The sequence below is a fragment of the Pelophylax lessonae genome, assembly GCF_965119305.1.
Source record: "Pelophylax lessonae genome assembly, chromosome: 3".
In the NCBI taxonomy this organism is placed as follows: Eukaryota; Metazoa; Chordata; class Amphibia; order Anura; family Ranidae; genus Pelophylax; species Pelophylax lessonae.
In genome coordinates this window covers 360,074,189-360,089,776 of record NC_138770.1, presented here as the reverse complement: position 1 = coordinate 360,089,776, position 15,588 = coordinate 360,074,189, and the positions used below count along the sequence as shown (strand labels likewise).

The window sequence follows — 15,588 nt, the reverse complement described above, 5'->3', positions numbered from 1 at the left end:
TTTTTGTGAATAATTGTGAGCACACCAGGACTAATTTCAAATAATAACATTATCACCATCATCCCAATAAGATGAAAGACAAAGGTAAGAGGAGATGTGGGACTTTAAACTCTAACATATACAAAGAGTTAAAATGTCTCATATTTATTGCACTCAAAAAATATACAAAAAACACGATTTTATAAAATCAAAAACATCTCATTGTATCGCGATGTAACATTCTAGAGCTGGAAAGTTGGAAAGTTGTTTATAGATTTTATGCACTCTTATTTCTACATGTTTCACCCATATAGGCTTCTTCAGGAAATGCGCAATGTCTTCCAACTCTCTGAACAAAAATGTATACACAAATGATTAAATTTGAAATTTTAACCCAAAACCCCCTTTTTAAAATTCCCGCCTTCTCCCTCTTTTGCGCAGGCCTTTGCACATCAAAGGAGGAGGGCGACCGAGGGTACACACACAGACAGTCACGGACACATAAATAGGCACCATAAATAGACCTAGCTGTGAAAGTACCACCCTTTATTTTGTAGCAGTGCATGAACCTGTAAACTCAGGTGAACCTGCAGAGGCAGAGAATGGCTTTCATGAAGTGGCACGCAGGGTAACTGTTGTTTTGACTTAACACCTGCTCTCTTCTTTCTTTGCTGTAGTATATTATTCACTCTGCATTTCACCTGTGTGTTCTGTAACCTCTCATGGCAGCAGATACAGTCTTTGCGCACACTATCACACAAAGGCTGCTTGTTTTCATCTCCTAGCTAGAGCTCAGGTTTTGTAGTTCTTCAGTTGCACATCAGCTAGCCTGTTTTCCAGATCACTATATCGGGGCAGCATGCGCACCACTTGCAGTGACAGTATTCACATTTCTATAGCATTGGTTCTCCTCCTAGTACTCCTGTGCTCAGCTGGTCCATGAATATTCCTGCAGGAGTTGAGTATCTTTCTTTCCCTAAATGTATAACTTTCTTCTGTTACCAATAAATACATCTGATGTTGCACTGTAATCCCTTACCTTACAATTGCGGGTGACCCACCTAATCAGGACCTAATTTGCATATTACTGTCCCAGTCCCACCCCATCTGTTCTATGATTTTATCTAAAAAGATTGGTAACAACTAGGCAACCAATTCCTTATCTCTAAGTGGTCCCTGGCACTATATCCTATTGAGATTCTCCTTTGTTTATGGGCCCTATTAAAAAAGAAATTGTGAGCAATTTCTCATTCCATCTACTTCATGATGGGCTCTTCCCCCAGCCCATGCCTTTGACCTAATTTCCCAGGTTCTAGTTGACTGGTCAAATGCTTAGGCAGGGATCAGTCCACTGCTGCTGCTGTTAACACCCAAGTAACTAATTGAGTTGACTAGATGATTGTAGTGTTGCATTTTCTGTGTGATACAGCACAGGGAGCAAGCTGGGTTATCTCTGTTTACTCCTCCTTTCATTCAAATCTGCAGGACACTTTGTTTATGTGCTAATTGGCAGAGCAACAGTGTAGAAAGGCTTTTTTATGCCTACTCATTGTAAGAGTACTGCAAAAAGAGTCCTTGTATTGAAATATCCCAACGTGACACACACAGGATGCTGACAGGCTACAGATGATTGACACATTTCACACAAAGAAGCTGTGTGGAGTGGATACTCCATGTGTGGAGTCCAATAGGCTAATAGGTTTAGACACCTCACCTGGAACGGCGTGTCTCTTGCTCTTCATACCCATTGCTCTTCAACCTATAGGAGACCATGTTTTCTACTCTTTGCTGGAGAAAATCATTAAAAAGGGGACAAGGGGTTAGAATACTTATCCCAGCTACACAAAACTAAGGATCCATGATGCAGGTTGATGCTTTACTATCATGCTTTAAAATATTCCTTTCATTCCACAAAGTCAGGTTCCAGTTTCCTGGCCCACAAGACTTCTACTTCCTTGTCAGGGTGCCAGGAAACCAGACCACACAAAGATGCAAGTAAAATAAAGCAGTTTATTAGAGCAACAACAATAAATGCACAGCAAGAGAGAGGAGTGAAATCAGGAACTAAGTCCAGAAGCGGGTAGTCATCCAAGTTGAGTCCAGAAGTGGGTAGTCATGCAAGCTGGGGTGGAGTCAAGACGCAGGTAGTCAGCCAATGCTGGGTCGTCTACCGATGCAGGGATGTAAGCCGATGTGGAATGGAGAGCCAGGAAAGTCGTTAGCCAAGCCTGGTCATGCACGGGGAACACGGAGAATAGAAGACTGCTAGCAGTGATGCACCTTGGAGCACAAACACAAGGGCAAGAACTGCAAGTCATCAGGTGTTATAAATAGTCAGGTGTGGAACTTGATCACTGAGAGACGCCCAGGCAGCAGGCAAGTGATGATGCAAACAGAGTTTATAGGAGACAGCAGTCTGCCCATGTCCAAGATGGCTGCCAACAGGAAGGCAAGGTAGGAATCCCCTAACAAACCAAGGGATTCCAGCCTAAGGATAAATCTGCTAATGCATCACGGTCCTCCCCCATCACTTTCATTAGAGGTGGAAGATGTTTCATGATTTCTTAGGCCATTTGGGAAACTCACATAGCCAACACATGGATGCGGGAGGTAGTTTAAAAAGGTCACAAAAATAGGGTTTCACCTTCAAACTCCACCTCGATAATTTGCTTTATGTCTTCTCATGTCTTAGCAAAATCAGATGGACCACCTTTCTGCCATTCAGGAGTTGTTGTCCCAGAGTGATATTGTTTATATTGCCCTAGCTGAAAGGTTTCAAGGTCTATCCTCAAACCAATTTCCCATTCACAAAACCGAAAGGAAGAATTTGTTCTATTTGGGACTTGCTCAACCCCAAAAGTTTGAATGGAATCTATTTACACTTTCCCATCTTTCCAGGTCATCAGCAATTGTTCACTTTGTCGTGACAACTTCTATCTGTTTGTGGCCCTTCCCATTGGCCAGGCCTCGGTTCTTAGAGTTTTCACAAAGGTCCCCGCTCCAGTTCTGGGTCATTTTCAGATCTGAGGTATTCCAACCATCAAATACCTGAATAATCTGCTGAATGATACACAAGCAGACCTCTCTGACCTTGGATTAGAATATGTCTTTCTTGTGGTCTTTGAAAGACTTTGTATCAATCCTGAACTTTAAAAAGTTACCTCTGATTCTGTCACCATAGAAAGTACTTGGGCCTTCCCCTGGATACCTTTCAGGTCAGAGCCTTTCTGCCTCAGGATAAGTTGAAAAAACTGTTTTAGACACAGCCTTGTTTGCTCAATTCAACTATAGAACCTTTCAACAGAAAATTTTCACAGCATGGGATCAAACCATTTTTTTTTTCTGGACAAGAAGATGTGGTTATATACATGAACCAAAAGGCCTCTGTCATGGTGTCTTCTGTCCACAGCATTGTCAAAGGGCAGATTTTTTTCTTCTCTTAAACTGGAAGATTTTTATAATGGAATTACCTGTCTGTTCTGGGTTTTTGGTATCAGGAGGAAACAATGTTACAGTCAAAATCCTGGAACTATGAGTATTTTCTCTATGTGTACTTTGCCGGATCTGCTTTTTGACCGGTCATCTAATCAGGTCTCATTTGGACAATGCCATGGCTGTGGCCTACATCAACCATCAAGGGTGCACAACGAGTGTTACAGCAGTGACAGTATTTGTGCATATCCTGCCCTTCGCAAAGTTTCACATTTCATTGTTTTCTATGGTACACCTTCAGGCAGGGCTTCTGTTAGAAATCACAGGGCCCCATACAGTCTACCTGACAGGGCCCCTTCTGAAAATATCAAATTATTTTTTCGCTAAAATAAAGAAAATATACCCCACGTCAAACAAGATCCATTCAGATGAAGAGCACTGTTCTGCGTGCGACCCACTACTGAGTGCAAAGTGGGGTTAAAGCATGCAGTGTGCCATCTCAATGCCTGTTTAATGCTCTCTGAAGACTGATCCAAACTCTTACTGCTTTTCAGAGGGTAAAGCACATTTGAACAAGTTCCTACTTTTTTTGCAAATTATTTTTTAGAACTTTACATTTTTAAATCTTTTTTATTTTTTTTTATTTTATTTTAATGTTCTAGACATATGTCTGTGTTTTAAATGTAGTGATGTCTGTGTTACCAAGACCTAATTTCAGTCCACCTGTAGGGATTCTCAATCTGATCTTACACAAGTGCTTTCCACTTTTCACCCCAATGAGGATATTGTGTTGACTTTCCTAAGCTGTAAAGATATCCTCTCACTTCTTCTTAAGTTTACAGGATAGATGTGTCTTACATCAATCATCAAGAGGGCACCAGGAATTTTGGGGCAGTGATAGAGGCACAGCTTATCTTAAATAACAAAGATGGTAAAAAAAAAACAAGAAAAAAACAAAAAAAAAAAAAACAAAACAAAAAGAAGCCCTGATTTTAACCCTATACCTTTCTTTACATTTTTTTTTAAGTTTAAGATTTAGATATACTTTAATGCATGAACTGTAAATGTATATGTTTTCATCATAAAATAAATCTGTTTCTGATATGTGGATCATGACTTTCACTGCACTTTCCTATATACTGTACTAGCTAGTTTAAGCTCTAAAAATGTCTTTAGTATAAAAAAATGATGGTAATTCAGCATTCAATTATAAGACTCTTTGGCTGAAACCATGATACCCTGCATTTGATTTGGTGCTCAACAGTTTTCATAATCCATAATGACAGCTATAAAGTTATTCAAATTGGAAGACCAAAAGACCACGTTCCTGTCTTTTGGAGTCAGTATAGTCCGTCCAAAGACATAAAAGTCTTTGCTTGTGAATAAAATATATAGTGTCTGCTATTAGTCTTATTAGCATGGTTCTTATTATTTTAATATATTTTTTACACACTAACTAGTCCTTTACCCTGAGTTGAAATATTTTCATTTTCCATATTAAGAATTTAAAGCATCATATCTTGCAGCAGTTGGAGACTGGAAACTTCTTAATTAGATCCTGAAGGCCATCAATGCTGGGTATAAGCAGAAATACTGAGAAGCCACCCACTTGCTGCTAGTCATGTGGAGAATCAATTCACTTTTCCATTGGCTAGCATAATTCCGGGCTGTGCAATGCTCTATCAATTGTGATGGCTTTATAATCTGTTTGGTTTTGTATTTGGCAAAGGGAATTTCAAAGTGTAAGTTTACTAAATGTCATTTTTTTTTTTTTTTAGCATTTAAAACCGTATTAAACTAAAAAAACATTAGAAATTACCCCCTGCAGATTTATGCACCGCATACTAGCACATTATGACAGACTTACCTGTCAAATGGAGCTCTTGCTGTCTCTGCTCCTGCTGATCCGAGGTGCTATAATAATAAAATATGTGCTTCTTGGGGGCCTTACTGTTTTTTTAGGCCTAAGCATAACTAAATTAATCTCTTTGTATTTGAAGTGAACCTCTGTTCACCTTAAGTTTCCTAAACTGCTGGCAAACCTGTATAGCAGACTTCCCAACCTGCAAGCAAGGTCAAATACCCAAAAGAGCTGCCTAAAGGTCTAATATAAAAATTGCACATTCAGTTCCTGAAATTATGGCTCTGTCCCATTCTGACTCCCATGGTTTACAGCTGACCCAACAACAACTTCCATGACCAAGTTATTGGGCCAAGAGTGAAGAACTGAAGTTGCCATTATTATATCAGAGAGCCTTTAGAGAAAGTAATTAATCCAAATGCTTAATTGCACATTCCATGTCTGTGCCCACTCAGGTTATTTTCACCTACGCATTTCACTCAGAAATAAGGTTAATTGTAGATTTGATGAATAAGTTAACTGCTAAGTTAATAGGGGGGCATAGGTTTAGGTGATTTTGTGTTTGGAACCAAACAGATTATTAGACATCTTTATCAGCTTTCATTGTGAAGTGCAGCTTCTCTTTCTTTTTTTTTTTTACAATGTTTGCAAATATATTTAGGTGTTACATTTACACATTACTTTGTATGTACTGTATGGACTTAACATGATGAACTGCTAAGTGATCAGTCTACTGCTATTGCTAAAATCTCTTTGAAAACTAATTTTGCCTGGTTCTAATGCTGAGCCAAAGGCTTCAAGACACTCATCCTAAACAAGTAGTTCTAACTTCCCTCTGATTTCTCTAGCTAATAGACAAGCAACTAACATTTTCAGAAGGGGGTCAGCAATTGTAGGCTCTGTGTCTTTCTCAGTACAAATCTCCATTCTATACATTAAGGTGAAAAATCCTTGTGTGCTGCATCCTCCCCCCAAACCCCCCCCTCCCTCCTTTTTTCTTACCTTAGCCTGATCTGATCCAATGATGTGCACAAGCGCAGTGGCTCCAGCCGCTGTCTCTCCTCATTGGACAGATTGATAGCAGCAGGAGCCATTGGCTCTCGCTGCTGTCAATCAAATCTAGTGACACGGGAGCAGAGGCGGGGCCGAGTCCTGCTGTCTGTTTTAATGGACGCAGCAGAGGGACTCAGGAGCGAGACCGCACGAGTGCCCCCAGGGTAAGCAGATTTCTATGAGGGTACCTGATGAAGTATATGGCCTGGAGAGACAGCGGGCTGCTCTGTGCAAAATGATTGCTCAGAGCAGGTAAGTATAGGCATGTTTACAATTATAATAATACAGTGCTTGCAAATCAAAACATGTAATCATACAACATAATGTGCTCAAACAATATAAATATAAAAAACATTAAAAACAAAGTCTTTCAAAAGTTCTCATACAAAGTGCTTGATGTTCCAAAATCCATAAAAGTGTGCTAAAGTGCTTGATGTAAACATGCTGTGAAGTGTGCCACACTCCCCTCTCGTATCCCCACTCACCAGAGAGTATGGACCCTAAGCTTTTCTGTCTGGGGGTCAACCAAGCTTGCATCTGTTGTTGTGAATACCAGGTCTCTGGGCATCTAAATTGGGTCTCACCAATAATACTCTTGGGGCGGCTTTAATCTTCTCCATGCTCAATAAAACAAAATGGTATTCATAGTGAAGTACTGTAAATGTATATTTATTTGCGCAAATGCAAAACAACTTACAAAATTTTAGATAAAAACGGGCATGAAGCAACCAGGAGGTTCTTCCAGGTTCGCCGCTGCTCGATGTGCGTTCCACGGAGGACAGAAGTCACATCATTGGTTAGCGGAAATACGTCAATGAGAAAATCAGTCTCTCAGTCCCCACAGTGGCCATGAAGTAAGTGCAGTAAAGAGGAATGTCAAGTGTGGACACTGACTTTAGTGCACACACGAACAGATTCATGTACTTCTGAAAGGTACATGAATCAGGCACTAGCACCAACACTTTTGCTGCTGTCTTCAACACCCTTTATGATTTCCCCTGAGTGTCTTGTGTTGTGAAAGTCAGCTTTAAAGATCATTTGGCCATATATTAACATTTTCTGTGGGTAGATTTTATTGTATTGGTATAACACTTATTTATCACAGTTATTTCTCAAATTTTTTTTCAGTCAAGACAAAATTATGCACAATCTCAAGACACCCTATTCTAAAATTTAAAAACAAGGTTTATATAATGTGGAGGTCTCTACACACGTAGGACACCTAAGATCAGAGGTGATTTTTCCAAAACAAAAATACCTTTGCACTCTTTGGTGCTAGTATTTGTGTTTCTCTTCTCCCTCATTCTCTTCCTCAATCAGCCAACATGACCCCAGTGCTGACAGAGAAGGGTGGGGAAGGGGCAAACAAGGATTTCCTCAGGGGCATGATGTCCTCCTAATCAACTTATAATGGAATTGGTTGTTAGGAACCAGTGGCTCGGTGTAACAAAAAAAGGATTTTTTTGGGGATTCGCCAAGGCATCCCTGTAGAACCCAGAACCCACCCTGGTTGAAAAAGGCTGTTCTAATCTATTTAAATACAGTATCTGAGGACAGGCTAACTATTGCATCTGATAGTAAGATGTCTTATCTAGTGGATTAGCACTGACTGCCAAAAAGTTTATATAGCATTTTTGAGAGATCACTGATTGTGATATGAATATATCAATGCTATACTAACAGTGGAGATAAAGTTCCAAAAAATGTATGTTTTTTTTTTTTTTTTTTTAATAGCTATTGTGGGTTTTACGTGTTTCAGGTTCTTTACATTAGTTGGGGGTGAGGGTGTTCGTGACTTGTATGTAAATAACTGGCAGATTTACTCCTATACTGCAGTCACTAAATGGGCACATGGGTAAAAGTATTGTGTACATGGTGCAGTTATGAGTTAGTCATCTGCACAGCAGAATAAATGGTAAATATGAATGTCATTTTTCCATCTATGATTAAGATCATATAGCCTCATATACTATACATATCACATTGTCCTGGGTCTAGAGCTGTACCTTACCATGTACCTAATGGTAAAGAGGATTATAAAAATATTTGAATTTGAATCTCATTGAATTCTGTACTGTTGGCTAGGATTGTTCCTCTGGTTACATTTCCAAGCTAGCAACATAAATACTGAAAGTTATGTTTATTATTGAAAATGTTGGCATAATGTATACTTGCATATAGGTATAACCACCATTCAGACTGTAGTGCCATCTGCTGGAATGTTTAAAGCATGACAGTTTAGCTTGTACTTCCATTTCAGTCTCACAGTATGCCTAAAGCAATATGAGTTTAAAGTATAAATATGAATAAATAAAATGTAGATTATAAACATGAAAAATTTAGCTGTTCGGTTAAAACATATGCTGAATTATAATGATTTACTCTATATAGTTTCCATTAGACATGAATAAAAAAGAAAGCTTCTCAGGTCACACAACCTATTCATGAATTCCCTATTACAGGCTATAGATCCGCTATTTGATTATCTTTTTCTTTAATTACAAGTTTATTAACACGTGACATGTTCCTATAAAGATACTAGCACACCTATGAATCAATGAAACAGAACACAGAGCATTAGAAAACTCTCAGAATGTCATTCCCCAAGCTATAATACATTTCTGTAAGATTCATCAGTTCTGCTGGAAACTGCAGAATAACGACGTGGGAGATCTTTTCACTCCAGAATGTAACTAAAGATAGGTTTTAGAATCCAAGGAAGACCTAGTGCAATCATAACTCTTAAAAAAGTGTTAAAAGGCAGAGGTGGATGCTTTACTTATAACAAACTGCTACTTTGTGCTGTAAAGAACTAGCAAGGGGTGCCAGGCAGCTGATCAGTCCCGGAGGTGCCGATCAGCACAGAGCTGGTGTTTTGAAAGAGGTTCCATTTTTTTTCTGCACAGTTCAATCACCACTTGACACGGGCCAAGAAGGGGCCAGTAACATAGCAGGAAACCCTTTATTGTGTCTCTCTTGCTGTAGAGATATCAGACTGTATGCTAAATGTTCTATGTTGCTATAATTTAAACCAGGACTATAGGCAGAACTTTTTTTTTTTATTTTGGAAGGGCAAGGGAGGGTTATAACCCCTGTCAGATTTTTTTTTTTGTTTTGGCCATCTGTGTCCATCTGTGTCCCATTGGGTAGACCTCCCTTCATTAGGAAGTGAGAGGAAATCTCTGCAAATTATGGGAATTCTTTGGGGGTCATTAGAACTAGGGTACCCATTGGAAGAGTTCCCCTCTATTACTTTTCTGGGAACAACCCAATATTTGGGCTTTTTCACTTTCAATGATAACGGTAAACAGGACAAATCAAGATGGTGAATCTCCTTAACAGGGGGCACAGACCACAATAAAAACTGACAAGCATTCTAATCCATCTCCACTCTACCAAAAACAAAAAAAGGTTTTGCCTTTAGTTATACTATACTTATTATAAAAGCATAGATGTTTACCATTCAGATTTTGAACTATCAGTTGACACATTTCCAGTATGTGGATTACTTATGAGGCAAACAGAGCTGTTAAACATAAGTCTTTTAAAAGAGGTTGTAAACCCTCACGAATACCCAGTGAAGCAAACTGCCTCAGATGATACACAGAGATGAAACAAATCCTCCTACATAGGTTTCACTTGTTTATCTACAGCCCTCTATTCCCTACAGCTCTTTAAATGGGCAGAAATTTGTTAAAATCCCTCTTCATCTGTTAGCATCACAGAGGAGTGGGCAAGGAGTCTGAAGTTACAGTGTGTGAGAGCTTATTAGAGGAAAGGAACACACTCCCTCCACACAGGAAAGGAACTGTGTTGTCCCGAGCTCCCTCCCCGACACAAATGTATCTTATGTGTCTGGAAAACTTCTCAGAAGTGACTCATGCTGATAGCAGAGGAACGAAGCACAAGATAGAAATTACACTTAGAGCTCTAAAGAGAGATAAGTAAACACTACGGATACATGTGCTTTGTTCAGATTTCATAACCGGGGTTTACAACTACTTTAATACAAAGGAGTATGAGAGTAACCCTTTTTTTGATTTTCAATACAAAACAAGTACATGGATGAACTCTGGGGATGTGATTAGATAGATGCTTCCCAGCTTCAGCCTCCCCCTCTGATGGCTCTATTATGGGTGTGTTTCTCACCTTTGCCTCTTCTTCAGTTTCCCCCATTAATGTTTCCCTACATCATTCTTGCTTACATACTACATAACAGAGTACAATTATTTTCCAAATGATTACATAAATTGTAAGAACTGTGACCATGACCAGATTTAGACCGGGGGGGGGGGGGGATGCAGGGGTGCTTCAAGTACATTGGGTCCCTCCTACACATGAATTAGGGCAAATTCACAGAGCACAGAGGGCCTTACACTGATGACAGAATTCTGTATATTTCTGCACCCAAGGGTGACAGGTGTTTGTGTACAGCCATGGCCAGCAGCTTATGTAGATCAATGGCAGGCTGACAGATGCTGTGGCTTCACACACATCTAATTACATACATAGAGGGACAGATGAGTGTCCCTGAATGCAGACAGTTTGTATGTAAGTTTTGACAGCATGAAACCGCATAGATGTGTGTACAGCTGGGGTATCTGTCAGCCTTGCTGTTGATTTGTACAGACTGCTGGCCACAGCTGTATGCAAACACCTGTGACGCATGGGCACATAAATATACAGAATTATGTCTTTGTATAGCCCTCTGCACTGTGTAAATGAGCCTTTCAAATGCATGACAAATCACCAAATATACATGTAAATGTCTGTTTATTGCACATCGTCAAAAGTTATGTATACATAGGAGGGTTAAATGAGTTAAATATCTGATTGCAAGCAAAATATTGCTTTCCAAGATAAACTTGAATAACAAAACTATTATAATTTAGTATAGAAGGGGCCCCTTCTGGCAGAGGGGCTTGGGTAATTGTCCCTTTATAAATCCAGCACTGACTGTGACAGGATCTTTCCTTATGTAACCTGCGGTAAAGGGAATTATACCTAGAGCACAAGCATTAAGAACACAGACACAGCTTTCTGAAGCAACAAGAACACAGCCACAGCTTTCTGAAGCAACAAGAACACAGCCACAGCTTTCTGAAGCAACTAAAACACAGCTTTCTTAAGTTTGGGTCACAGAGGAACTTGTGCAGTGCCACCATTACAGTCAGATTTAATTTGTACATATGTTTTTTTACAGGGCAGGTCATCTCTCACCCATGAAAAGGAGCGCTTTGCCCATTCACACAAGGAAATGAAGAGTTTGGAAGACGTTGTTAAAGATATCAAACCAACAGCTTTAATAGGTGATATGTTAACTGTAGTTTTGAATGCTTCCTTGGTCTTGCATTGTGGTCATGTTTATTACAGCATTGTTCATTTTATAGGTGTTGCAGCAATAGGTGGAGCATTTACTGAGCAGATTTTGAAAGACATGGCTGCACAGAACGAGCGACCGATTATATTTGCTCTCAGCAATCCAACAAGTAAAGCAGAGTGCACTGCAGAACAGTGTTATGCCCTGACTGAGGTAAGAACACCTGGTCCCTGTTATAATTCCTGATTTTCTGCAGCTTTCCACTAAGCAGCAAATTAAATCTACATCTATCAGTCTAGTAGTATTTCCTTTTATAGGTTACAAAATGAACTGGATTATATAGGAACCTTAAAAAAAAAAAACACAAAAAACATGCATGCATGTTATACAAGAGTGGTCAAATCAATTACTTCTCTTTAGGAAACACCTGCAATGTCACAACCAAACATTCACTTAGGCCCCCTTTAACACTTGTGCGACTTGTCCTGTGATTTGGGACTGCAAAGTCGCATGACAAGTTGTACTCAATGATTTTCAATGAGTACTGTTTATATCTGCGCGACTTCAAGTTGCAACGACTTCAAAGTAGTCCCTGCACGACTTTGGTCCGACTTTGATGCGTTTTGAAGTCCATAGACATAGGCATTGCTTCCGATCCAGTCGAAATCGCTGCAAAAAGAAATTGCGGTAGAATCGCACAACTTTTAGGTTTCACAAGTGTGAAAGGGGCCTTAAACATATTTGTATGATTTACATTACAATGGTGTTGCAATCTGCTAAACAATCCTCAGAAACAATTCTTGGAACGATGAACAATAGGAGCATCATGTCTACCATAGGGCAAGGTGCGTCTTGCTTTTAGTATTCTTACTGTGTATTTTGGTCCTTCAGCTGCAGCCCCTATTTTTTCTTTTAAAGTAATGTAATTCCTGTAAGTGTACATCTTCTTATAATTAACAGCATGATACCTTGATATTATGAGTGACAGTGGACTGGAAATTCTATCCTATCATGCTGTCCGCTATGACAGCCTATTAGAAATAGTTCTGTAATATGGATTATTTCTTCACTTATTTTATTGTAAAATGAAAGAGGTGAATTCTAATACCCTCATAGTGCAAAAATATAAGTGATTGTAAATGATTACCTTGTAAAACAACCCGTTCACTTTAAAATAGAAATGAAAGGCAAAACATTTGTGTATAGCTATAGAAAAATATTATAAACAGCATTATAAAAAACAATTAGAATCACACATCCCTCTGTTCTCATGTGCATAAGAGCTGGGGGAGGAGAAGCAACAGTATTATGCCCTACCCAGTGACTGGCTGTGCAGCAGGGGGGGGGGGGGTCAAGTGGGATCGTTGGAGGAGAGTAGGCTGAGTCCCTAGCATAGCTAGAGAACTGACCACAATGTGCTCTCCTGCTTGGCGTGGTCAGTTACTTTTTCATTCAATTCATCTTTATTTTGTTTTCCCAATATACAAACTTTCCATACAAAAAAATCTGTAAAACCAATTCCAAAAATACATTCATGTAATCTTCCCTCAGAATTGCAATTTGTGTAGATGCAGATCCCACTTTTTGCTCCATGTACCCCAAAATTAAACCGTAGGTTTAATTCAAATACTGAGTTTATTTTACCTAACACCTCTTCCCAGTATCTATGTGTGAGGGACCGGCAGGAACAGCAGGAACACCAGGGATTTCACACAAGGGAAGCAATACAAAGAGAACAGGATACTTTTTTGTATATGGTACAGCAGGCACATATCAGAAATATGAAATATTGGGGTAACAAACACTTTAACATTACATTTAGAGGGCTATCACTTAAAGTGGTATTAAACCACAAAGCAAACATTTACTTACCAATTCCTAGATAAGATGACTGCATTATTTTTCAGGCTTTCTTTCCTTTATTTTCACCTGGTGATCCTGCCAGTAGGCCTGTCATTTTTCAACAGAACAAGCTGTCCCGCAGCTGTAGCAGTTAGAAGGTTGATACAAAGCATTTACCACTGAGAGGGCTCAGCTTTTATATATTTTTTGCAATGGTCAGCCTTTATTTATTTTTTTACAATGGTCAGCTTTTATTTCTTTTTTTACAATTTTATTTCTTTTTTACAATGGTCAGCTTTTATTTATTTATGTAAAATCGTTATCCCAAAAGGAAAAAAACAAAACGATTTGCTGTAACTGCTTAAAAAAGTGAGTCTGGCTTCAGTTTATTGGTGTATCTAAATCTGCTAGTGCATCTAACGCTCCCTTCCCCCAGACTGACAATGATGCTTTCCAAGGGTGTTTCTGTTGCTCCTTCATCCAGAGTGGGGGCACTCCAATGCAGTAGGTGTGTTACTGGCCAGATCACCTGGTAAAAATAGAAGGTAAAAGGCTAAAAAAGAAAACGAATGCAGCCACCACATCTAATGATTGGTTAGCTCTAATATATTAAATTTTTGGTTTTGAGTTTATTACTGCTTTAAAGAGGCCTTGTCACTAGGCCAGTCATTTCGTCAGACGCTTCTATAAGATTATATGTGCGTTTAACACATTTAAGCATATTATTGACCTGTAAAAAGCCTGCCTTGTTTACACATCCAAAAAGCCCTGAGATTGCTGCTGGGCACTGCCATCTGGTATGTGAGGTCAGCAACCCCAGCGGACTCACAGCTGTCTCAGGTGACACACTATAGTATCCCCCAACAGCTACATAAAATTATATGTAGACAGATGAGAGGCAGAGAAGATAAGCCAGCACAGACTGTAATTAACCCTTTACCGCCAGCGCCTCCCGGCCCTTTAAGAGGTTACTAATGCCGGAAGGCAGGGTTTCTGATCACGTGACCCCTGATATTGGCTGTCACAGCGGTTACATGATCAGAAAGTTCGTGATCTCAAGAAGAGATCAGGAGCTTTCCATTAGCCGCCTGTACCTATGCCAAGAGCCCACAGGGCGCGGGCTCTTGCACAGCTCTGTTTACATTCTAGTACACATATATGCGGCCTCTTGGCGTTAACGTCCACCCACGGTGAGGCCGCATATATGCGTACGGCTGGCGTTAAACACACCCAGGAAAGGGCTATGACATGTTTGGGGGGTGCAAGGGAACTGGCTATTTGCAAAGACGTCAACCTTTCTAGCATGTTCAAAGGCACATTGTAATTTAATAAAATGTAGTCTATGGAAAGTAAAAATTCTGCAAGCAACCATTTAAAATAAGTGATTTCTTTGTGGGTTCTCTGCAACTTTTAGGTTGCTGAAACCTCCACCACTTGCTATTCACAGAACAAAACCGTTAATTAAAATGATTTACCTTTTTACAGTAAATAAATAAAGCAGGGCTAAGGCATCTAATTTAAATCTCTATTATACAGTTGGTTTTGCTTGATCTGGCATCCTCCAATCAGCAACCCCGTACTGTCAAATAGTAATTTTGTAGTGAATCTGCTAGGAATGTAAATCCTACTGTTTAACTAGCACTCTGCAATGGGTGACAAGGAATAGTGTACAGGACAGTGCCACAATAGGATTTAATCAACTCTAGCAGTATGTGGAATGTACACATAGGCTAATTTTGCCAGAATGCCTACAGAATGCTAAAAAATATATTTGTAATTGGACCAAAGGAGACTTAAAACAATATTGGCACCACATCCCTAATAATATTTGTACAACAATAGCCAAAAAGAGAGGTTTTAAAGGTGCAAAGTAACACAAAATATTTAAAAAGTTTAACTTAGTTTTAGCTTTTATTCACATCATGTTAAAATCACACTTAAAATATTTTGTCAGCATTCAAATTACTGAAAAGAGTTTGGTATCTCTCCATAACAACTACACTGATGTCTCCCTCAACATGTTTCACCAAAGATTGCTTCATCAAGAGGAGTGTTGCTGGTAATTATTAAACTGCATACTGTTTTAAAGTTACAAAGTAAC

At 39.3% G+C, this 15,588-nt stretch overlaps 1 protein-coding gene across 1 annotated transcript in view; it reads left to right on the top strand.

The window, feature by feature from the left end:
• ME1 (malic enzyme 1) overlaps window positions 1–15,588 on the top strand; it is a 399,810-nt gene that overhangs the window by 360,303 nt on the left and 23,919 nt on the right. The window contains exons 10-11 of the mRNA XM_082250089.1: window positions 11,529–11,634; window positions 11,716–11,858. Of these exons, the coding sequence (XP_082106215.1) occupies window positions 11,529–11,634; window positions 11,716–11,858 (249 nt within the window). The remainder of the gene's footprint in view (window positions 1–11,528; window positions 11,635–11,715; window positions 11,859–15,588) is intronic.